This window comes from Leptomonas pyrrhocoris (genome assembly GCF_001293395.1).
Source record: "Leptomonas pyrrhocoris isolate H10 chromosome Unknown, whole genome shotgun sequence".
Lineage (NCBI taxonomy): Eukaryota > Euglenozoa > Kinetoplastea > Trypanosomatida > Trypanosomatidae > Leptomonas > Leptomonas pyrrhocoris.
In genome coordinates, this window is record NW_015438368.1 from 311,542 (window position 1) to 334,648 (window position 23,107).

The 23,107-nt window shown below is 56.6% G+C and overlaps 6 protein-coding genes across 13 annotated transcripts; all 6 read left to right on the top strand.

Moving 5' to 3' along the window:
- Positions 1 to 375: 375 nt before the first annotated feature.
- ABB37_05914 (hypothetical protein) lies at positions 376 to 3,952 on the top strand (the record flags this gene model as incomplete). Its single annotated transcript, XM_015804132.1, has 1 exon — positions 376 to 3,952. The coding sequence occupies exon 1, from the start codon at positions 530 to 532 to the stop codon at positions 3,950 to 3,952; it is 3,423 nt and encodes a 1,140-aa protein (XP_015657266.1). The 5' UTR covers positions 376 to 529.
- A 1,011-nt stretch (positions 3,953 to 4,963) lies between these two features.
- ABB37_05915 (hypothetical protein) lies at positions 4,964 to 5,355 on the top strand (the record flags this gene model as incomplete). The annotated part of the gene is made up of 1 exon (XM_015804133.1): positions 4,964 to 5,355. Exon 1 carries the CDS (start codon positions 5,167 to 5,169, stop codon positions 5,353 to 5,355), a length of 189 nt encoding a protein of 62 aa, XP_015657267.1. The 5' UTR covers positions 4,964 to 5,166.
- A 1,853-nt stretch (positions 5,356 to 7,208) lies between these two features.
- Positions 7,209 to 8,173, top strand: ABB37_05916 (hypothetical protein; the record flags this gene model as incomplete). Its single annotated transcript, XM_015804134.1, has 1 exon — positions 7,209 to 8,173. The coding sequence occupies exon 1, from the start codon at positions 7,589 to 7,591 to the stop codon at positions 8,171 to 8,173; it is 585 nt and encodes a 194-aa protein (XP_015657268.1). The 5' UTR covers positions 7,209 to 7,588.
- A 2,427-nt stretch (positions 8,174 to 10,600) lies between these two features.
- On the top strand, positions 10,601 to 12,618 carry ABB37_05917 (hypothetical protein; the record flags this gene model as incomplete). The annotated part of the gene is made up of 1 exon (XM_015804135.1): positions 10,601 to 12,618. Exon 1 carries the CDS (start codon positions 11,758 to 11,760, stop codon positions 12,616 to 12,618), a length of 861 nt encoding a protein of 286 aa, XP_015657269.1. The 5' UTR covers positions 10,601 to 11,757.
- Positions 12,619 to 14,636: 2,018 nt separating this feature from the next.
- Positions 14,637 to 16,003, top strand: ABB37_05918 (nucleosome assembly protein-like protein; the record flags this gene model as incomplete). 6 transcript variants are annotated; one of them, XM_015804136.1, is made up of 1 exon in its annotated part: positions 14,637 to 16,003. In XM_015804136.1, exon 1 carries the CDS (start codon positions 14,759 to 14,761, stop codon positions 16,001 to 16,003), a length of 1,245 nt encoding a protein of 414 aa, XP_015657270.1. In that variant the 5' UTR covers positions 14,637 to 14,758. The 6 variants fall into 6 exon arrangements, with proteins under 6 accessions (XP_015657270.1, XP_015657271.1, XP_015657272.1 ...); XM_015804137.1 differs by having other exon boundaries at positions 14,649 to 16,003; XM_015804138.1 differs by having other exon boundaries at positions 14,670 to 16,003.
- Positions 16,004 to 16,845: 842 nt separating this feature from the next.
- ABB37_05919 (hypothetical protein) lies at positions 16,846 to 22,287 on the top strand (the record flags this gene model as incomplete). 3 transcript variants are annotated; one of them, XM_015804142.1, is made up of 1 exon in its annotated part: positions 16,846 to 22,287. In XM_015804142.1, the coding sequence occupies exon 1, from the start codon at positions 17,650 to 17,652 to the stop codon at positions 22,285 to 22,287; it is 4,638 nt and encodes a 1,545-aa protein (XP_015657276.1). In that variant the 5' UTR covers positions 16,846 to 17,649. The 3 variants fall into 3 exon arrangements, with proteins under 3 accessions (XP_015657276.1, XP_015657277.1, XP_015657278.1); XM_015804143.1 differs by having other exon boundaries at positions 16,853 to 22,287; XM_015804144.1 differs by having other exon boundaries at positions 16,864 to 22,287.
- Positions 22,288 to 23,107: the final 820 nt, after the last annotated feature.

The window sequence follows — 23,107 nt, forward strand, 5'->3', positions numbered from 1 at the left end:
GCTGCTTCTTTCTGTTCTTCTCCCTTTTCGTCGTCTCCCCACCTACATATATACTTCTTTACATCTACAACATCGGTGTTATTGCTGTCTCATTACGTCTGTTGTGCTTTCCTTCTTTCACTCTCTTCCTTTCTTTCCCTCGCGGGGTTTCTTCGCCGCGCCGGGCTCTTTTGTTTGTTTTTGTTTGCTCCTTCGTTTTTTCCCCTGCGTGCGTTTCGATCTCATCTCACTTTCTTCTGTGCCGTCGGAGGAGACGATCTCCCTCAGCGCTTTTGGCGTGCGGAGCTCAGCTGGACTTTTCGTCTTCTTCATTTTGTTCTCATAATATTTTCTTTCACTTTTCGCGAAGCCGCTTGACACGTCCGTGCCGACAAAAATGCTGCCCGCACCTTTTTCCAGCGCCGAGGCCCGGCAGGTGCCTCCCACTGAAGCGACAGGCTCAGGGCCCGCTTCTTCCCCTCCATCACCGCAGCCGAGTCCACCACAGCTGGCGTACTGCCCGCCCTATTTCCCTCAGCAGCAGGCGCAGATGCCGATGATGATGTACCCCTACTTGTATCCACCCATGCCCACGCCCGGCTACATGCCACCTTCATCCGCGCCCGCAGCGGGTGCGCAGCCGCCCAGCCAGCTCAACACTCCCCCGCTGCTCGATCCCTCCCTGCAGCAGCAGCAGCAGCAGATGTTGATGCAGATGCGGATGATGTACCCCTATCTATTCCAGCCCATGTATATGCCCGGCTACGCACCACCACCGGCAACACAGCCGCCGAGCCAGTTGAGCGCGCCTCCCCAACAAGAGGACTCGTCTCCGCAGCTTTGGGAAGATCATTCCCAGCCGCCGCAAGAGCAGCAGCAGCAACAGCTGCCGATGTACGCACCGTGGAGCGCAGCCGCGCCGCAGCACCCTCCTTCCGCCATCCTTACCAGCGATCTCTTCGCTCCTGGCACCTTCCTCTCACCCGCCTCCATCATGCCACCGCCACCGACCACCGCGCTGGGCTACGCGCAGGGCACCCCGACTGTTCACCTGGGACTCAAGGTAGCGGTGGCCTCCACGAGGAAAATTCTGACCTGCTACGCTCTGCTCTTCCTCTTCCTGCTCGCTACCGGCCTCATCCTCCTCGGGGCGTGGTGTACCCCGGCCAGCCGAGATCATCTCTTCTTCACTCGGCCCACGCCTGATGTCATGGAAAGTGACACGTATGCACGCTTTTTTGGCGGCGCTACTGGGAAGATGCTCTCCACCTACGCGCACTACGCACCCTGCACGGTACTAAAGCAGCATGGCTGCACCGTGCTGACGCAGCGAGATATTCTGTACTGGTTGGCGAACATAACAAATGGGATGCAGGATCCTTTTCCTGATATCTTCGTCTACAGCAACGTATCCGATGGTATCTTGAGCTCTTGCGAGTACTTCTCACGTCCCGCACTTCCGACGCATCTACCGGCGAATCACGTGAACGGTAGTCTTGTAAACCGTACTGTGGAAAAGGGTCTGATACTACCCTCAGGGAACGTTGGTGTCGCCCCCATCCTCGGCACTGACAACAGAGGGAATGACGCCTTCGGTAGCGCGGAGCAGCTGGAATTGTCGCCGGAAGACGTCGATCCGGAAACACCAGCCAATCGTTCTCTTGCACCACGTGAGATTGGCCTCGTGCTTCGGCACAGGTTTTGGCACGCACCAGAGGTCCCTACCCTCCCAAAAATAATGGCGAACAAGACAGGCATCCGCATGCATCTCCATTCCACCTTTCCCGAGGGAGTGCGAGCCCGCTTCCTCGTCACGTGCAACACTGACAGAGAGACGACGGACATGCTCAAGCTTGCACGGGTCCTCCGCGTCAACCTCACGGACATCGTCCCCGCTAATCACACCGGTACCGCCTTCCCGCTCTCCGCCTACACGCTCTTCACCGCCACCCCCAACTCCCCCATCTCGTACACCTTCAACACCTCCCTGCCCTCGTGTGCGCACTACTACATCTACTGCGAGGATCCCAGCGTGTACGTCCTGCTCGCCTCGGCCAACGAGCTGCGTCGGTGCGGCGGGGGCTCCGTGGTGGCCAACGCGACTCTGCCAGACGCCCTCGTCACCGTCGTGGTGTGTGACGTGGTGCCGCGCGAGATCGGCGTCGACCCCCGCAAGAACGGTGACCTGCTCTTCACCGCCAGGGGCGTCTTCTCCATGCACCTCACCGTGGGTACTCGGTCCGTGAAGTTTCCAGACGCGTACCAATCCTTCGACGCCGGGCTGAGCACGTCGGCGGTTGTCTTCATCATCGCTCACGCTCTGGTGCTCGTTTCGATGGTGCTCCTCGCCACCGCAGCGTGTCTCATCCCGGTGCAGCGCTGCAAGCTGCATCGACTGCGGGCCGCCCTCGAGGAAGACGCCGCCGTTGCCATGGCGATCCTGTACCGCGCACAGGGCGCCCTCACTGGACCGCTGCCGCCGGTTGCCGCCTCCGCCACCGCGGCGGACTCCCCGGTCCCCCACGACGACAGCAACGCCGGCAGAAGCGGAAGCGAAGGCGGCCGCATCGCCACCGCCTCCGCACTTGCACCCGCACCCGATGCCTCCATGTACGTCGCCTCGCCCTTCTACCGGCCGGCGGCGGGGACGGAGGTGGTGCGGGTGGGCGATGCGTTGATGGTGTTGGCACCGCACCCGCACATGCAAATGCAAATACACGCGCCGCAGACGTCGCAGTCGCCCTACGGCGAGGGTCACTACCTGTCCCAGTCGGGCGAGGAGGCGGAGGCAGAGGAGGCGTCTGCGCTGGTGCGCACCGTCGGCCTCCGCGACGCCCCTGAGCCGGACGAGCACCGCCGCAGCAGCAGCAGCAGTAGTAGCATTAGCAGCGGGTCAGAGAAGGGAGGGGAGGAGGAGGACGACGCTGCCTTCATGGTGCCGGAGGGGGTGGTGTCGCCAACGGAGATCGTGCTGCCCATCACCACACCAGCGCGTGCGAATCCGCAGCAGCAGGAGCCCGGACAAGATGCTCATGAGCTCGAGTCGCTCCCCAGCACCGCCTCTCCTCCACCGCCGTCAGAGCAAGCGGACAGCGACGAGGGCGGTGAGGCGCGCCTGCTGCGCAGCGTGGCCGTCATCGACAACACCAGAGGCAACAACAGCCACCACCGCAGCAGCAGTAGCACCGGCAGCGCCCCCGCCCGCCTGCACGCGTCGCCGCTATCGCCCCCACCACCGGAGGAGCAGCTGCAGCACTACCCGCTCCCTCAGACGCTCCCGGCGTTGCGGAGTGCTGGTGCGGTGCCAGAGCACGGCGGGGTGACACCGACAATGCCACCTGCGCAGCAGCACCCACCGGCGCTGCAGGCGACGGCGCTGCCCAACACGGACTGGATGTTCACCCAGACACGCCACCTCGTGAGTCCGGAGGCGCTGGAGGAGAGCGCGCCCGCCACCCCGCACAGCCGACCGACGCGATCGCGGCTGCAGCGGCTGCGTGACCGAGTGCTGCACCGCCGTAGCGCGTCGGAGGACGGCGCGTCGGTGCGGGCCAACTTCCCTGGCAGCTCCACCGACGAGGAGGACAGGGAAAGCGACGACGCCGCGGCCGACCGCCACTACGCCGCGCCGGAGAGCTCGCCCGGGGAGCGTACCATCCAGCTCTTCGTGATGCGTGCTCGCAACTCGTACCGCCGCACGCGTCGCGCGCAGGTCCACGTTCTCCGCACGGTCTTTCTCTACATGCACGTGGTGGCGATCTTGGATGCCGTTTTTATTATTTTGGTGTTGGGCTTTCAGCTTTCCGGAGTCTTTGTGGACTTCCCGGGCCGACTGCAGCTGCGGTACGGTGACACACTGACGATGAAGCGACGTGTGGATAGCGGCCACCTCGCGCAGCTAATTATTTCGACGGTCCTTTCCATCGCCGTCGTTGCCGTGTCGCTTGCGATCCGCTGGCAGCGTGTTTGGTAAGGCAACACGCTCAGTTGCCACGACGGTTGCTTGTGTGCGGAGGTGGTCGTGAAGCAGCCGTTAAGTAGAGTGAGAGCACTGTCTACTAGAGAAAACTGGCAAATAGCGGCTTTTTTTCCCGTTTATAGTCCTTGTGCGGATGTGGTGAAGTTATCGGTACTCTTCTGTGAGGGTGCTGTGCATCTGCGTGGGAGTTTGTTCTGAATCTCCTTCCGTAGCGGTGCTTCTCGCTTCCTGGTCACTGTCCGTTGTTTTCTCTGTTTTTTTCCCGCTTGCCTTCGTACGTTTTGTTTTACTTTTTCTTGTTTTCGCCTCCACTCCCCGATCTCGCTCCTCAATAGCAGGTTTCACCTTAAGCTTCGAGGAGTGGAAAAGCGAGCGAAGAGTGCGTAGGATAACTCCTTTCCGCTTACTCCCTTATTTTCGTATGTGGGGTGTGTTTTGCGCGTGTGTATGTGTGTGGAAGGGGGGAGGGGGGAGGGGGTATAGTGAGCGTACTATAATAATAAACGGCCAATGTTTACTCTGTACTTGTAGTGCCTGTGTGTGTCTGTGTGTCTGCACGGGTGTGACGCCGTACACGTGTCTCACCCAGGCATTGGTCTAAGCTGGTTCGTATCGACAATGATTCCGCTGCACGGAAAGCGGCGGCGGCGCAAGCCCATGAAGGCTCGCACAGAAGATGTACTGTGAAGACGCGGTAATACCAACGTATAGCGGTCGCTGTCTTCTCTCTCTCTCTCAAGATCGGCAGAATATTCTCCACGTCATCAACAGGCAGTGAACTTTTTTTTACGGGTCTCTGCGCTTTCAATATCCTTTGTGGCAGCGATTGAGTTTGCCTGGCCTGCTGAGTCGGCATCTTCACGATAAGTTTGTGTGTGTGTGACATCCATCATGCTCGTAACGCCTGAGCTGCGCATCGCTGCCTCATGAATGGTCGACGTGAACTGAACAGCTGCATCTCCTTTTTTTTAATCCCTCATTGAGTTTGCTTCTTCTTGTATGGACAGGCAATAGGCGCCGTTTCTCACGCTCTCGGCGCATACTCCCGTCAACTAATCCTTTTTTTAATAGTTAAAGAAACGGCCTTGCTCCGCCGCAATGGAGTCAAGCCACGTGTTTGCGCGCTGATCCCTCTTCTCATACGAGTGGGGGAAGTCTTCTATCTGACCAATAAATAAAAAAAGGAAAGGTACAACTCGTCCCTTTTTATGGCCGAAGCAGACTGGGCATTACCGGCACGTTCGTGGACGCATAACGCACGATGGTGCAGTACTTCGTCTGCTCTAAACTGCGCGACATGTCTTTTTATAGTACACCACGAATGGACGGCTAATCCGACCTGCCCGATGCCCGTTATTCCCCAAGCGGAGGGCTATGACACACACGGCCCTCCCTGAGTCCACGGGTCTCAGTACATCTGTAGAGACAGATGACGGGAGTTGAAGCAGGAATCTCCACTCAACGTTGTCACTCAGCATGAAGACCTGCAGCCTACGCGTACAGACCCAAATGGAGCTACAAGCACGCGTGTCGTAGTCTGCAAAATTCCGCACAATCGAACAAAAAAGGATTGGGACTTTAGGGGCACCCACTCCCCCCTGTGCTGGGTCGCATTGAGGACACATCCCGCCTCCGGTGCTGCTACTGCGCCGCAATCCTCGATGCGCGGTGGGTAATTCGACACGTCCGACCCGCCCGCCGCGGCTGTCACGGATGTCTTTTGTTGCCACGACAGCCGCCTAGGGAGAGACCGTTGTGACAAGGCTGTTGGCACTCTGAGCCTGATGGACGCGGCTTTGGCGACCACCACAACTTTACGGCTCTTTACGTTTTGGTGCGTATTATTATTTTTTCCCCGATGCATCGGTTTTCTCCGACGACGGTACGCGTACAGACCGTCGCAGGAGGTTCCTGTCTCGACGCCCAGGTCCGTGTTTCCACAGGTGTACTGAGTCCCGTGGGCTCAGGGGGGAGGAAAGGCCCCGTCTCCACTAGTATTGTTTTCTTTTAGCCCTGGAGTGTTGACGCGCTCCATTGCTTCCGGCTCAAAAGAAAAAGAAATGGCGCCGCTACTTCCCGCACGGGAGGCGCCGCGTTCGTCCATTTGTCTACTAGAGGCGTTTCGCAAGACCGCCGCATGCGGTGGAAGACCTCTCCCAGTCAATTTGCGAGGCTGTCACTGCACAGAAGATCTTTCCGGAGGACCCTCTCGATGCCGTGTCGCTCTCTGGACTCTGCTAGGGCCGGGCAGACCAGGAGGTGCTCCGCAGACTCGGCGTGCGGCTCCTCACGAAACAACGGGGCTTCTGTTTGCAACACACGATGTTCCTGGATTTCTGCGTTGTGCCTGTAAAGGGCCAACTCATCAACGAATTGGCTCCCGCACCTCAAACACTGCAGACATTTTAATACACTAAATATTCGGACTTCGGGTTCTGCCTGACCGTTCAAAGAAACCGCATGTGACGTGAGAGTGGTGTCGGTGGACATGCTGCCTCACCTCTGGGCGGGGGCGGATCCTCTTATTGCAGTTTGCGCAGCGATAAGGTGTCGTGCCTGCGGGTACGGGCTGGGGAGAACGTGCTGCTTCTGTGTGGTACCTCCGCGTGTGGCAACTAAGAGACGCTGGGCTAGCGTAGGTAGAGCCAAATAAGGGACCTACGGAAGGTTCCATCTCTACAACCCTTCTGTAAATTCACAGCGGCGCATGGGCGAGCCATCCCCTGCCGTGTCAGCACGCTGCGACACACAGTACACCTTAACTGGCCAACGGCAAGGACTGGGTTCGTCGCGGGTGACCGCGGGCGCGTCGTGACGTGTCTACTCTGGAAAGAAAGAGGCAGCAGAACGTGCTTCGTCTTTTTTCTTTTTTGCTCACGACAGGTGGGAATTTGCGTACGGCGAAAGATACAAAAAGAAATCAGCCGTGGAATGTTCATCGGAATATGGCAGAGTAAGAAAAGAGAGAGAAACGCTCGTACAGCTCGTTGAGCATCTTCATCGTGCAATCATCCGTCTATCAGGCTACCAAAAAAGGTGTTTGTGGATTGCGTGGAACGTCTTTAGCGATGCAACGCCTTAACACGTGTTCCGTCCCCTGTAAGCAGTTTTTTCTTTAGAGATCGAGCTGAATCACGCGGTGCTTCTTACTCCCGCGGACTTCCATCGCATCGTCTCTTCCTTCTCGTCTCTCCTCTTTTTTTCTTTGGCTTTTTCTTTGTCCACGCGCCTCACTCATCGATCATTTCTAAGAAAACGGGAAGGTGCAAAGTGTGACTATTTCCTTCTCGTGAAGCGATAAGTCCGTCTCTCTCATTACTCCATTGAAGAGCATCGCAGCCCCTTCCTCGCTACACAAAGTTATAGGTCAAGCTTCAGCAAAGAGGACACCCACGGCAGGTATAGGAGGAGGCGCTGTTTTCCAGGCAGACTCCTTTCGCTCTGCCGCTCTTTCCACCTCCGTGCGCTCCACCCATTAAAGCGCTCTCCGCAGACTTCATCGTTGTTTTCTGTTAAAGCCTGAGCTGTCCTGCCTCCCTCCTTTATTATCATTTCGTTTCCTGCATCCTTTTGTTTTCCTTCTTTGTTTGTTTGCGTGTGTGTTCCTCTCACTCCTTTAAGAGAGCCGTGATGGACGCTGAAACTCAAATCATCGTGGCCGCGGTGGTGTGTGGGTTGCTTCTCGCTCTCCTCGGCGTCTTCATCGGCCTCATTCTCTACTTCGGGTGCGCCATCATGTGCTGCTGCTACAACGAGAAGTACGACGTGTGTGAGCATGCCGCACAGAAGCGGGCGCGGAACCGCTGCGCAAGAATCGCCATTGGAGACACTGCAGAGAGCATCAATCCTCTGGAGCGGACAGACGTCAGTGTGCTGCACAGCCCGGGGCCACCGCTGTCGCTGGCGGCGGACGCACCGGTGGGCTGGGCAGCGGAGGCTGGGGAAGGCACTCAGGCAAATATGCCTTCAGCGCAAAGGAATGACGTTGCTGCCTTTCAAAACGACAGGTCGGCGTCGATCTCGGATGCGGCGGTGACACCCAGTCGCACCCGTGAGACCTCTGTGTTCACCTCGCACACAGGCGAGACGTCAGCGACCACCTGCTTCACGCTGCAGCCTGTCACTGCAGAAACGGTAAGAACGGCGGCGGAGTCATCGGTGGACGTCTTCATGCGCTCACGGTCCGGCTCGTTCTGCAGGGAGTATCAGCTTTGAGTGAACACGATGAATTCATGATGCTTCCTTTTTCTTTTTTCTGCAGAATTTCATTCATTTCATCTCTTGCGATTTTTTTGTTTTCATTCTCTCTCTTATGTTCTGGTTGGGCCTCATCTTTCTGTCGTTGCTAAATGAAGTATATCACCGCGTTTATCCGTGTTACGTACTGACGCAAACATTCTTTTTTTTCTCTCTCTCTTTTTCTCATGTGCAATTGCGTTGAGTCACGGCAGACCTTTGCTGTATTATTCAATTCCCAGCTCCGGTGGTCTCCCCCCCCCCTTCTCCCTCCACCGCTCTTGACTCTAGCAACATCAAAAAAAAAATCTGCTTTGTAAACGGTTTTCTTCTCGTGTATTTATCTTTCTGTGGTTTCTGTTGTCACTTTCGCAAACGAAGTGCGTCAAACCATCAGAAGGAGGAAAGCATCCGCATTCATCTTGTGCTCACAAAGCGCCGCTTCTCCCCGGTTATTTTCTGTTATTGCTATTTCTGCTTTCGATGAGTGAGCTTCCTCTTCTCTCTTCGTTTCATGTTTCTTCATTACTTGTTGCTTTCCGTATCCCGGGAAGCGGAAGATCGAATAAGCGAGGTGATGATTCTTTTTTTTTTTTAAGGTGATCTATAATACGCTAAAATATATCGCGTCCAGAAGGTTTTTGCGGGTCTATTGATTCTGCATTTATTCTGACGTATCCGTGAAAAGTTTTTTTAGTTTTAATTGTTGTGTACTACAAATGCAACCAACATCTCTAAGCTGAAACTGAGCTGTTGAGCTGCTCAGGATAGTCACTCCACTCTCTCCGAAACACGTGTCACAGAGCGTGACTTGCTTACTGCTTGTAAAACGTTTCCTTCTTCTTCTTTTTGTCTTCATTTTTCTCTTCTAAACCTGCGCGATTCATTTCGCTCAATCTTTATGAAGACAGTGCGAGTACAAGAAATTCACGCTTTCTTCTGCCTGTCGGCTGTGTTGGAGCTGCCACTTCTCGCGTCCAAAGTGGCCGTTAAATTCTCCCCTTTTGTTTCTTTCGTCTCTCTTACTGTTTCTTTGTCCTATAGATACGAGTCCCTCCCTCTTCCCTCTCCCCCCCCCCTCCTCCCTCCCTTTCCTTTTTATGTATCTTCGGGTGTGTGTGTGTGTGTTTTCTTCGATTTTTCATTGTTCCATGCGTGCTCTCTTGACATGTGCAGCGCGCATTTCCTCTCTTTTCTTGTTTTTACACAGATCTTGCGTACCCGCAGCGGCCGCCGTTATCGCGCTTCTCAGCGCTTTCTTTCTTACCGTTGACTTTATGAAAGCTGCGCTCTCCTTTTCTTTCTCTTCCTCTCTCTTTCTCTATCTCTTTTTCGGTGTTTTACCAACGGCATATGCAGACACTGTGATGCTGCTTCAATTGAGACGGAGGACGGATAACTGCACTACAACTGATGCAATTTGCTCAAAAGAAAACCTGCTCGCAAAAAAAAGTTTCTTTATGTAATACCTGGTATGTGGCGTCAACTGTGCTCTGCGATCCGAGTGAATGAGGCTTCATATGTAAGAAATCGAGGTTGAAGCAAATGCCTCGCGCTGTTGTAGTCGCTGCTGTTTTGAATGCTTTTCGGACCCATGTGCATCTTACTTTCGTTGTTGTGTACCTCTTGTGACTCTTCCTATTTTGGAAGTATTTTGTTGTTGCTTGTGTGTTTGCGTGCTTGTGTGGGTGGAAGCGTCCCATGAACTGGAGAAAGGAGAAAAAAAACTCTCTCCTCCTGCACTGCAAGGGTGATTTGAAGCCTTTTTCCTTTGAATGGCTTGTGTAGATAGTACGTATCTTTTCTTTTGCACGACGGAGGATGCTACGTGTTCTGCAGCACGCATCTTCGCCTTTTTTTTTCTAATTCACGTGCTCAGCGTTGTGTGCGTGTGTGAAGGAGCGTCAATGCCATCAACTACGAGAAACACAAGAAAGAAACCTGCAAGGAGCTGCCATGCTCTCTTAACGAAAGACCTCCGTACTCTTTTACGGCTCTCCCTGACTGAGTGATCGCCGACGTCTCTCCTGTTTTTTTCTTCAAGGTGCTGCGTTTACTTCGATGGCTTGCTGACGAGATGCGTTCCCCAAAACGGGGTCCAAAACATACACATTGCACTTTTGGAAGCTTCCCATTGTGAAGCAAAGGTTCTAAATCGTGCCCACCACCCGCAGCGAACGGCATTTTCTCATTTTGCAGATGAATGAAAAGCTGTTGCGAGCTTAATTTCCGTAAGATACGCAAATACGTACGTATGATGGTCTCTTTGGTACCTCTTTCTTCTTCTTCCTCTTACACCCTCTTTCTGGCAATAATCTCGTGGTGTTGTTGCTGCTGTTTTTTTTTGTATTATTCCTCTCCACCTGCTCGCACACCTTCGGCATTGCACTCTCGCGATACTTTGCTAGTTGCTTACCGCTTGCGTGGTTCCTTTTTCTGTACACAACTCACCACCGCGAACAGGCTTTCTTTGGTGGGCAAAACCCTTTTGCCTGCTGCTGTTCATAAGAACAAGACCAAGCTTATGCGTTAATACACTCTTATATATATATATACACTTTCCGGATTGATAGGCAGTCGTACAAACGCCTGGTTTTTCAACTATAGCCTTTCTCTTTTATATATTGACTTCTTTTTTATATTCACAGCTACATTGCAAGTTACAGCTCCGCTCGTGTCTCCATCCAGTGTCACCTCTTTCCCCCACTAGTCTATCGACGCCGCAGAATACCCGCTCGGGGTAGCATGTGCTGTCGGACACATCGGTAAGCATCGGAAAAGCTTAGCGGTTTGTCTGCCACACGGCCGCCGCTGCCCTCTTTCAACGTCGTAATAAAGCCGAGTTTTCTTCGCTGGCCTGCAGCTGCCCAGATACACTCCTGCTGTTGTTTCTTTCCCCCATTTTCTGCTTTGATTTGAGAAGGCTGTTGCTCTTTGCCAACCTTGCAACGCATACGGTACACCCTTCTCTCTCTCTCTCTTTCTTTCATTGTGGGTGCTTACATCTTTTTCTTACACGCACTGGCCTGCGGAGACAGTCCGTTCTCTTTTTTTTTCCAATAAAACCACATAACTGTGTTCATACGGCGCCGCACGTTTCTGTGAGTTCTTTGTTCATATCTACCCCTTCTTTAATACGTCCAATGGCCTCTTCCCCCACGAACAAAGCTGGCATATCGGCAGTGAACCGTAAACGGCAGCATCCTAGCCACGTGTCTGATCATGGCTCTCCTCCTGCTGCTGCTGTCAAAGATCGTCCTTTTAATCACGCGCTGCATGCGGGAGAGCAACGCAACGCAACGCCGTCTGCACCGCGCCCGGCCTCCCCCCTTCGGGATGATCTGACACTGCGTGCTGCCGGTGCCTCTGAGCTGCCTTCTCGTGTTCAGGAAGGGAAGAGCGCCAACCTCTCTCCGTCCCCCCGGCGCATCGCAGCTCCAGGCGAGCGGAAGGAGTCGTTGAAAGTGGCTGCGCGCGGCTAGTTCCCGCATCCGCCCTTCTCTTTCGCCTCCTCGCCCTCCTTAATCGGCCGTTTCTGCCGCAGTCGCTTCGTGGCATTCTTCATGGCGGAGAAGGCGATGAAGAAGAAGCTCGTTCTGCCGCCCCCTATTCATCGCTTGTACCGCTTTCTGGGTGAGACCCAGCACAGGGCCCTTCACCTTTCCTCTCAGCGTCATCCTGCAGTGGCCTCCATGGCCTCCCCTGCGCCGACACCGTCGCCAACGTCGAATGAGGAAAGCGCCACGCCGCCGCAGGGGGACGTGTACGACTTCACCTTCTCTCGACGGGAAGCAGTGCAGCTGCGGACTCGGCAGCGTCGCTACCTCCGCCAGCAGTACGCCAGTCCCCACGCTCCGCAGCTCGTGCACCTCGAAGACGTGGCGGACACCCTTCTGCACGAATGCGAGATAAACGGCAGCCGCACCAATGTGGACAATGGAGAGGGAGAGGAAGAGGAAGAAGATGAACACGACGGCTACATTCGGAGTGCATTCGACCCGGCAATGACCACATCGGAGCGGGTATCGGAGTTGCTCGCGGTGTTCTGCACGCGTGGCACCCCGCAAGACGAGTTCATCAGCGCCGTTTTCCACTTCCGCCTGGCGGTGCTGCAGAAGACGTGTAAGGCAGTTCCGATCGGCGTCGTGGTGCCGTCGCTCGTGCGGCCGGTGGTGGGCCTGAACGACGCCGTGCTCACGCGTCGGAGTCGCCGTGACGCTGCGATGGCGCAGGCGGCGGACAGTGAAGCTGATGCAGAGCCCAAGGTGACCTATCCACACCCCGGCACTCCTTTCACTTTTGAGGATCTCGCACGCGACCCGGTGCAGCTGTCCGCGGAGCGGCGGCTGGAGCGGCGGACGGCGCTGCTGCACCGTCGCACGTTGTCGGAGGATTTGTACGGCACCCCGACTCCGTATCTTTAACTGTGTTGACCAAGGCGGTGTGTGTGTACCTTGGAAATCACTTCGTAAGAAGGAACAAGAGCTCCTTAATTGTTACTATTTTGTGTCGGGATGGGTGTCGGAGGTCGTCCAATTCGGTTCTCTTTTCTTCTTTTTGGCTTTCCTACTTCTCATATTTACAAATGTTTGTGGAGAAGCAGAGGCAGCAGGATCTTTCGCTGTGTACTGTGTGCACTCGTTCATGCGGAGCTCTTCTGTCGATGCTATTTAAAGGTGCGTTTCTACAATTTCTTATGTTCTTGTTTCCTTTGCGGAGATCAAACCTCTTTGCCGCGTAGCAGTTTCTCCGCCGCAGTCTACCGTTGCACATCTTCTTTCTTTGCCTTTTTTTCTTCTTTTGTTTCTTCTGCGTTTCGTACTTGGGGAACTTCTGATCAAGCTTTTTTATTCATGATGCATCCGTGCCCTCATATGTGGAGGAAGAGGGGGACGAGGGCGGATATGGAGGCAAAGGCCTCTGTCAACGCTGCGCAGCAATCTGCCTTAGTCTTCAACGCATGTTGCAGTCTCGCGAGAGTGTGTGCCTTTAACTCCCAAATTCGTTATAGCGTTTGTTCCCTTCTTGTTGTGTTGTCTTCTTCTTTTTTTTCTTTGAATGTGTGAGTGTGGATACCTGCGCACGAGGGTCGCAGCACCACTCACTGTGGACGCTCCATTTTGTTTTTTCCTCCAGTTGACACCTTCATGTAAAAACACGAGAAAGCGACGTCGCTGACCAAAGAGTTAAGTGCTGGTTCTGTTCGCTTACGTCTTTCTTTCTCTGCCGCAGAAGGCTTGGGGCGAAATCAGACAGCCTTCTGTTTTTTTTTTTTGCCTCCTCTTTTATATATATATGCTTATGATCATCGCCCTCACACAGAGAAAAAGGACGCGTGTACTCCGTGAACCGTCAGGTCTCTCGTGATCCACGGTGCTTTTGTGATGCCGCTGTCGTTACTCTTCTGTTTATTGACAAAAAGAAAAGTACGCACCAGGCTCAACTCTTATTGGTTGTTTCGCTTACTGTTTTCGTCCTGTGTGCAGAGGCAATACCCTGTGCGTATCTGCCTTCGCGAGTGAACGTTATCCCTTCTCTTTAGATAAATGCATAATAATAAGTTCCTGTGAAAGGAAATGCTCGCCCTCGATCTTTTTCTTTTCCTATGAACTCCAGTAGATTCTTTTTTCGAAGGGAGCGTTTTTTTTTCGTATATCTCTCTATATAAAAATGTCTTCGCAGAAAGTGAGGCATGCGGCGAGTCGCAGTCATACGATGATGCGGGCATGCAAGTGCGCGTGTGCACTCATGAAATCACATTTCTCATCTACTTTTTTCTTCTTTGTCAATCATTTTCAAGTTTTATATGGAGCCCATTATCACGTACGGTATTTCATCGCGTCTGCAAGAAGTGTAGCGCGTTGGGATTCACTTCTCTTCTTTTTCCATTTGGACTGCAATTCTCCTACGCCAGATACAACGGGAAGACCGCTTGCTGTGTGGAGGGGGCGCGTTGAAGCTCTCTCTTCACTTTTTCTATGTTGATGTTCTTTCCGGGGCAGTGTTGCATTCATCTTATATGAAAGCAAAAGGTCGTCAAGTTGCGGCTCCTCACTGGCGTGACCCCTCTCGTCAGGTCTTTGGGGTTTTTTATCAGGGAACGTGCTGCGGCTCTTGTAGCTCCGCAAGCACAGAAAAGGCTACGTTCAAACTTATGCATTGTGTCTTCTTAACGTGTGTGTGTGTGTGTCAGTGCAGGCGGAGGGCGAGCCCGCAAGAAGAAAACTGTGTTTTGTTCGTTTACCGTCTGCTTATCGATCCACTGTCATTTGCACAATGTGTGATGGTCGAGCGGGCGGATATCTCATCTCCAACCCCTCCTTTCGATCTCGCATCGTCCACCATCGGAGTGTCTTCCTCTTTCTTTTCTTTCCCTCCTCCCCCCCCCCCCTTCTTCTCTATCCTGCGCCTGCTGTGGTGCGTGTGTTGCAATGCCCCTTGTAGTTTCGCTCGAAGCACACCTCTCCGAACACGCAGCGGACTCTCCTCGTCATCTTCACAGCAGTGAACAGCGCTTACAAGAAGTTTCTTTTTCTACGCCAAACGAACTTAAACAGAAGCAAAATGCCGTCTCAGGTTCACGCCGATCCCGCGCGCGACATCGACAGCGACTCCGACGCGACGACGGCGCGGGTCGACCTTCTCGAGGTGATGCGCGAGATGACCGTGCCGGAGCGCCGCCGGGTTTACGCCCTGCAGGGTCTCCTGAAGGACTACCACGCCTTGCGGGCGCAGATGCGGGCCGAGGTGGCCGCCCTCACGAAGGAGAGCGTGGCGGAGTGCCGGGCGATCTTCGACGCGCGTCGCGACATTGTCTCGGGGGCACGCGATATCACGCCGGAGGAGCTGACCCGCATCGGCGCCGTGCCCGCCCCCTCCTCCTCCTCCACGGCTGAGGCCGCGAAGGGAGAGGAGAAGCCCGCCGCGAAGAAGGGCGTGAAGGTGGTCGACCCCGTCGATGAGAAGCAGAACAGCGAGCTGGAGAAGGCGGCGGCGAGTCCGTCGGGTGGCATTCCGAACTTCTGGCTCACCGCCATGAGCAACTCCGAGGCGCTCAACAGCCTCATCACCGAGAAGGACCGCGACGCCCTCTCCCATCTCGTGAACATTGAAAAGACCTTCATCGACGAGGACCCCGAGAAGGGCGACCGCCTCGTCTTCCACTTCTCCCCCAACGAGTACTTCACCAACGCAACCCTCACGAAGGAGTACCACACCGAGTACGACGAGGACCACGGCGAGATGCGCATTGCCGACGTGGTCGGCTGCACCGTCGACTGGAAGTCACCAAAGAAGAACCTGACGGTGATCGTGAAGCAGAAGAAGCAGCGCAACAAGAAGTCGGGTCAGATGCGCATCGTCGAGCGCGAGGAGCCGTGTGAGTCCTTCTTCAACTTCTTCTCCCCGCCCACGCAGAAGGCGGAGGACGAGGACGAGGAAGAGGAGGACGACTTCTTTGAACAGGAGATGGAGATGGACGTGGAGGCCGGCACGGCGCTGTTGGAGGCGGTGGTGCCGCGCGCCATCTTCTACTACACGGGGGAGGCGGTGGTGGAGACAGGAAAGGAGCTGCGAGAGCAGTTTGGCTTCGGAGAGGGGGAGGAGGATGAAGAGGGAGATGAAGAAGACGAGGAAGACGAGGACGAGGACGATGATGAGGCAGGTGGGTCGAACTTCCGCAACATTGTCCGCCAACGTGGTGGTGGCGGCGCTGCGGCGGCAGGTGGTCGTGGTCGCGGTCGTGGTGGTGCCGGGGCCGGGACCGGGGCCGGTGCGCAGCCTCCTCAGCAGGAATGCAAGCAGCAGTAACAACTGCCTCTTCCCTCCCTTCTCTTTGTTTTCCTTTTAGCGCGCTGGAGACAACAGTCTTCTCTCGATTCAAGTTGAGGTCGACGTTCTTCAATGCTGACTGTTCTCTCTTCGTCCTTTAATTTCCTTTATAATACTCGGATATCTTTATTTTTTAACGTTGAGCTATAGCACCGTAAGCCGGATTTAAATAAGTACCTTTGAAATGGTTATAGAAAGGGACAGGTGCGCAATAGAATGTGAGGATAATGCGTAACACTGCGCAGGGCCCTTGTTGGGGTCTTGACGGTGTGTGTTTTTTTCATCTTCAGCACGCATTCGAGTTCGGATACCAAAGGAACTCAGCAAGCGCGTGAACATAGATGTCTCTAACTCCTTCTGCCCTCCTTTCTTCCAGTGCGTGTCTGTGAAGCTGTGAAAGCGAACCCAAAGAAAGTGCACTCTGTGCCCAACGAACCCGTGAATGCTCTCCATCGCTGCCTTGGGCGTCAGCCGGCTGTGCAGTCCCCCGGCGGCCACTTTCTTCCGACAGCAGGCGGGACGGGGTAGGCGCCGTGCCCGCTCGCAGGACGAGGTGGATCACCCGAAGCACGGGAGCGCCGCGTCGGCATCGTCTGGCGTGCGCGCTTCGCTTCGCTTCGTGTGTCGGTCGGGTTGCCTGCCGCTGTCCTCCCCGTCGCTCTGAAGAAGTAACGTACGGTGATGCCGCGGAGCGCCGTCGCCGGAGAGGCCTAACCAACCCCCTGGAAGTGCTTCCTCCACTCGGTACGACTCCTCTCAGCTTCTCATCGTCCTCCATCTGTTCACCCCTCCCTCCCATCTTTCTCCGCCCCTGCACCCCAAGACAACAGCGCTTTATTAGTTCCTGGAAAGTACAGCCCGCCACAAGACGTCTTCCGCCCAGCAAACGCGCTCGCGCGGAGCACCTCATTGGACCGCGCTACGCCGATCCGTTTGCTCATCAAAACTCTATGTATATATATTGCTGTACGAACGCTGACACATTTCCTGGTTAGTGGACAGACGGGCCCGCAGACCCGCACACGCTTCATCTTCCGCTCTGCTTTTCACGTGCGCTAACTGCATGTGCTGTACTAAACATTCGTAATTTCCTCCTCTCTTCTTTTGGTTTTACTTCTCTGTGTCACGGTCATCTGTCACCGCTGCTGCTTCTTACCCTGGTGTTCCTTAATACTTATTTGTCGAAGCCTGCGCCAGGAATGATGTCATGTTGGAATGGTAGGATGTTGAAATGTACCTTAGTACCCCATTTTCCTCTTTTCTAACCTTGCGACAGTCTTCGACTTTCGCCTCTCACTTCTTTTTCGAGTCCCGCCCACCCGAGCCCGCACCGCCCCGCTTTGGAGGCGGACTTTGAAAAGGAGTCTGCCACTTCGTATGTATATATCCCGCGTGAAAAAGATGTAAAATGAAAAATATGGTAAATTCGCTTTCTGGAAAGATATGCCCTCATCCGAGGAGGAAGACACGATGGTGTCGGGCAAACACCGTTAATGTATGCACACCCCAAAACGGGCCATCAACAATAGTTTTCCCTTTTCCTTTCCTCCCCTTCTCCATCTCTACACATGAAAACATGAAGCATTATTCTGTTTTATGATCGCCATTGCGTGCGGACGTTTGCGATGATGGACGAAGACAACGTGGACAAGGGATCGCACTCGACACCTGCAAAGCGGACCGAGGGCGTGAGTGCATCCAGTCGCACAGACGGCGCGGCAACGCCGCAGTCCACGCACACACCATCCCACAGCGCTCAAGTGGATGCTCTACCCGTGCCATCGCCGCCTCCGCGAGACGAGGACGCATCCAACGCTCCTTCGGCCCCACCCTCTGCGGAGGGCGCAGCTGCTTCTCCGGGTGCACCTCGGCCGTCCAATCTCGGTGCCGGCGGTCCGGCGCAGCGTCGAGCGACAGACGCACGTGTCTCCTTCCGCCTTTCCGCCGACGCCGCGATGCAGAAAGACGCGGCAGCCGGGGCCCCACGTGCGCCGGACGAGGGGGAAGCACGCGTCTTCTCCGCACCGGCCGTCCCACCTTCTCCGCGCTGCAGCGATGCGGGTGGCGGTGGTCAGAGGTCTGTCGTGCATGCGATGTCCGCTGCACCTTGTGACGGCACCGAGCAGAGCACTACTAGTCCACCCGCCACCGCCGACGGCAGCGACGCATCTCATGGTGCCAGCCTGCCGTCTCTACCGCCGGACGAGCCGGCCCCGGAGTTCATTGAGTTTCTCGAAGACCCGGAAGACGATGGTTACGGCTTTCGCTCCTTTTTTGATGCCATCACGAACCCGCAGTTCTACACTCGCATCCAGTATAGCCTCCGGACCGTCGCCTTCGTCACGCTGCCGTTGTACACACTTTCTCTGCATCCAAACACGCAATATCGGCTCGGCTTTCCGCAGCTTCTGGTCGCATCGATCGTGTCGACCTCAACGCACCGTCCGACGGTTGGCGAGCAGATCGGCACGCACAGCTGGGCTTGGCGTGGCATCATCTACATGCTTATCTTAGGAAGTCTGTCAGACGCGTGGGGATCTGTGTACCACAAAGGCGCCTGGTACGGCCTGCTCGCCGCCGGTATCTTTTGCGCCGGGCTTGTGAACAACGGCCGCATGCGCCGCTTCATGTTCCTCTACTACTACCTCTACATGATGGAGCTGCGCACCTTCAACTATTACTTCGACAGGGTGCCTGTGAGCAACGCCGCGTACATGGCGGCATATTGCCTGCTTGGCTCTGTAATGGGTGTAGCCGCTAATATTATCCCCTTTCCTTGCCTCATAAGTGAAGAAGTGGACGCGATCATCACCAAGATATTCGGCGGCTTTGGCAAGCTGCTCTTTGGCATGATCAACTTCGTGTGGTCGTCCGACGTCCACGCCGCGACTTTCTTCTACGACAACCAAACGCCCTTCACCTCTGTTGAGGCAGTGCTGTCGCAGATGTCGTCATTGCTGTGGTTCGCGAGCTGGGAGCCGATGGAGTTCCCGCTGCGCAACCCCATCCGCCGCGTGAAGCTGACCCTGCTGCGTCGCATCATGGCGCTGGCCTACGCGGCCTTCAGCTGCGGTCGCACGATTGCCGCGTTCCGGCAGCAGCAGGCGGACCGAATTGCGATGCACAAGATACGCTGCCGCCTGTACGAGGCCGCGTACCGCAGCTCCGTGCGGACGATCGAAGATGTGAGGACGCCCCTCGCGTTGCACGGCGGCGACCCGTCGCACTCCGCCAGCCACGGCGATGCGGCGGCGGAGGCGGCACGGCGGGAGGCGAAGGAGTCCGTCGCGGCCCTGCGCGCGAACAGCTACACCTACGTGACGGACTTCGCAGCGGTGCTGATGCAGGCCATGGCGCTGATCGGGGCCACGGAGAGCACGCCGGAGCAGCTCCTCAAGAAGGTGCCGTTCGACGAGCTGCGCACGAAGGCGACACTGATGCGGCGCAACCTGCGGCTGGAGATGCTGCAGGTGATGAAGATGCAGAGCGAGATGGTGGCCCGCCAGCGTGCGCGGGAGCAGGCGGGAGCGCACTCGAGGGCCGAGGAGGCGGACGCGGACGCAGAGGACAGCGAGGCCACGACCGCCTTTAGCGAGGAGAGGAGCAGCGAGTGCCCGAGCGCGGCACCACGCAGCGCCGCTGAACGTTGCCGGTTCGGCAAGGCGGACGCACGCCTGATACTGGAGCACCGCGCCGTCATCGACTCCTTCGACGTGTTTCTGCGCATCAACGAAATCTTCTTTCACCTTCTGATGGGCATGATCGCGGGCGAAGTCGTGAACTTTGGCGATCAGATGGCGGAGTACAAGCCTGCCGAGTCTCTCTTCCGGCGCTGGTGGAGGCACTACATTGTCGAGGCGTGGGACGGGTTCTGGAGTGAGCTGTGGTACCGCATGACTCTCGCGCGTCCGACGGACTATCGGGCTGTCAAGGATGCGGTTCGCATGACCTGCGCCTACGTGGGTGCGGTGGTGCTCAACACAGAATTGTGGAATCCCCCGGAGGGGCTTTACTTTTTCGGTGTTTCTCCGCTGATGGGTCTGCCGGTGGAGGAGGAATCGCTCAGCATGGGTATCTGTCGCATCGGCGGCAACACCCTCGGGTGTGCCTTGGGCTACCTCATACACCACAACACGCATAACTTTGCTCAGGAGATCGCCATGACGCTCTGCTTCACCTTTGTGCTGCGCAGCTGTCAATATCACCCGCAATACGGTCAGTTCTTCTTCTACGGCGCCGTCATCACTCTGGCTGGTCTGGCAACGGCGATGGTCTTCAACGACGTTGGTGGTCCGCTTCTCGCCTCCTCTTACACCGTCATGGCGTACGTGATCTCTTGCGTATTTATTTTCCCCATTGACTGCCGCAGAGTGTGCTACAACTTCCGCAGCAAGCTGACGAAGGTGGTGAGCGAGACCATCGATGACGTGGCCTTCACCGCGCGCCTCCCCATGGAGTACAGCGACGACGCGGACGACGCGGACGGCGGCGACAACAACGAGCCGGTGGCGTACCCGGCGTACAACACGGAGCCGATGCAGATGTGCTCGCAGCTGAACGTGGAGCTGACGCTGGTGGAGCGGCTGCAGATGATGTGCGACAAGTGGGCTCCCTTCGCGGCGAGGGATCTCGTGATCCGTGGCAGCGCGCAGTTCCCCGCGGCCCCCAACTCGCTAGTCACCCTTGCCCACGACCGCCTCGTGGCCAATCTCCGGCTGTTGGTGTTCGGCGTGCAGCTGCTGCACCGCCCGCGCTCCGCCGCGCCGTCGCCGACCATCGACCGCCTCGTGCGCGGCTCCCTCGCCGACTTCCTCGACGACTTCGCGGACGCCGTGCGCCTGGTCGGTGCGGACCACGTGCAGGCCCTGCAGCAGGCCCGCGCCTGGTCCTACCCGCGCCACCTGCGCCGCGTCAGCCAGCTGCGGCGGCTGCGGGTGCGGCTGTACGCCCTCATGCACGAGTGCTACGTGCTGGTGGCCAACAACACGTCGAAAGGCACCTTTGGCATGACCGCTGAGGACTTTGACCAGCTGCGCCTTGAGAGTGCAGCACGGAGGGTCCCCGCGGCAACGGCAGCGGCAGGCGGAAGAGGAGGGCAGGGCGGGCCGACGCTTCCTGGCAATGGTGGCGGCGGCGGTGGTGGTGGTAAGTATCCAGAAGAGCCGTACGGCCTGCAAGAGTCGTCGCTTGTGCCCGGTGCGGGAGGCAGCCGCGTAGATGGCGTGGCGCCGCCTTCGCTCAGCGATACAGTGAAGTACGACAGAAGTTTCCCAGCTCCGTCAGAGCGCATCGAGGTGCGCGCCGGCGAGGACGCCCCCATGCACAACCTGTCCTTCGCGGATCGCTTTCTCATGGCCCGCCGTGACGAGGAGCTCGCCGAAGAAGCCCAGCCGCCGCGCAACTTCCCCTCCCGCTGCGCGTCCCCATTCGGTGCGTACACCCCGGCGGAGCCGCTGTTTCTCGACGACGCCGGCAGCGAGTCGCGCGCTCCACCGCAGCAGCAGCAGCAGCACCGGCGCGGCTCCTTCTGCCAGGCCTTCTTCTCGCCGGGTCGCAGCTCCTTCCCCTCCTCGCCGCACCCGTCCGCAGCGGAGGCGTCGCCGTCTGCGGCCTCTCCGACTGCGGGGCGCCGCCGCGCCAGACTCTACGTGCACCGCGCACACCTCCAGCAGAGCGGCGCGGAGCCGGCGGAAGTGGGGCCCCCCACCACCGGCGATGCGGTGCGCGAGGTGGAACAAATGCTGAAGGGCGAGAAGAAGCGGCTGGAGGCGGCGGAGCAGGACGACGCGAAGGCGCGCGTGGGGCCCAGCGACGGTGCAGCTGGTGTGTCGTCCCCGCAGCGCGAGCACCCGCCGGTGATGCCCTCCGCGGCGAGGCGGAGCGTGTCGCGGCTGATTCTTCTCCCCGACGAGGGCCCCGAGCCCCGCGCGGCGCTGTACAAGGGCCCTGGCTTCACCTTCGTGGAGGACGTGTTCGACGTACCGCGAAGCACCGACTTCTCTGCCATCACCACCATCCTTCTCAGCTGCGAGAGCATCATGACGGTGCTCGAGTCCCTGCCGGGCAGCCTGAACTCCTTGGTGAACTACGATAAGCAGCTCGAGGAGTCCTCCATTGCCACTGCCTTCCTGGACAAGTGGTCTGCGAGGCTGATCGAGTACCGCAAAGCGATCTACGACCGCTACCACTACCCCAAGCCGCCCCCGCAGAAGCACCGCCCCCTGAATACGCAGGAGGACCCGTTTGAGGACTGGCAGTTCTAATGGACGGATGGGAAGTGTACTGCCCGGTGAACAGCCGTTTCTGTTCTTTTCTGAGAGCTTGCGCCAGGAAAAAATCGCCTGGAGATGAATCGAAAGCCGACGCGTTGTATACTTTCCCTTTCTCTTTCTCTCCCCTCCAGTCGACCTCTCTCCAGGAAAGGCTGTTTTCTTTTTTTCCCACCGTCCCGCCCCTTTTCCAACCCCACGCGGTGGAAATGCAGACGATCTGAGTCTGCAAGAAACTCCCATTCGTAAAGTTCTATTTGGTTCAAAAATAAATATAAAAAGAAAATAACGCCGTCCACCCTTTAAGGAAAATGAAAACGATCCAGGGATGTAACGACACTGTTTTGCACTTTATTGATCTTTCTCCTTTCTCCTTTCTTCTTCCTTCCTTCCTGATCTGAGAGTAGTCGACTAGAGTTTTTCTTGCTGTCTCGCTAATGTAGGCCTCCTGTTTTTATTTGCTTTCGGAATACATGTTTGTGTTCGGATACCAAAGGAACTCAGCAAGCGCGTGAACATAGATGTCTCTAACTCCTTCTGCCCTCCTTTCTTCCAGTGCGTGTCTGTGAAGCTGTGAAAGCGAACCCAAAGAAAGTGCACTCTGTGCCCAACGAACCCGTGAATGCTCTCCATCGCTGCCTTGGGCGTCAGCCGGCTGTGCAGTCCCCCGGCGGCCACTTTCTTCCGACAGCAGGCGGGACGGGGTAGGCGCCGTGCCCGCTCGCAGGACGAGGTGGATCACCCGAAGCACGGGAGCGCCGCGTCGGCATCGTCTGGCGTGCGCGCTTCGCTTCGCTTCGTGTGTCGGTCGGGT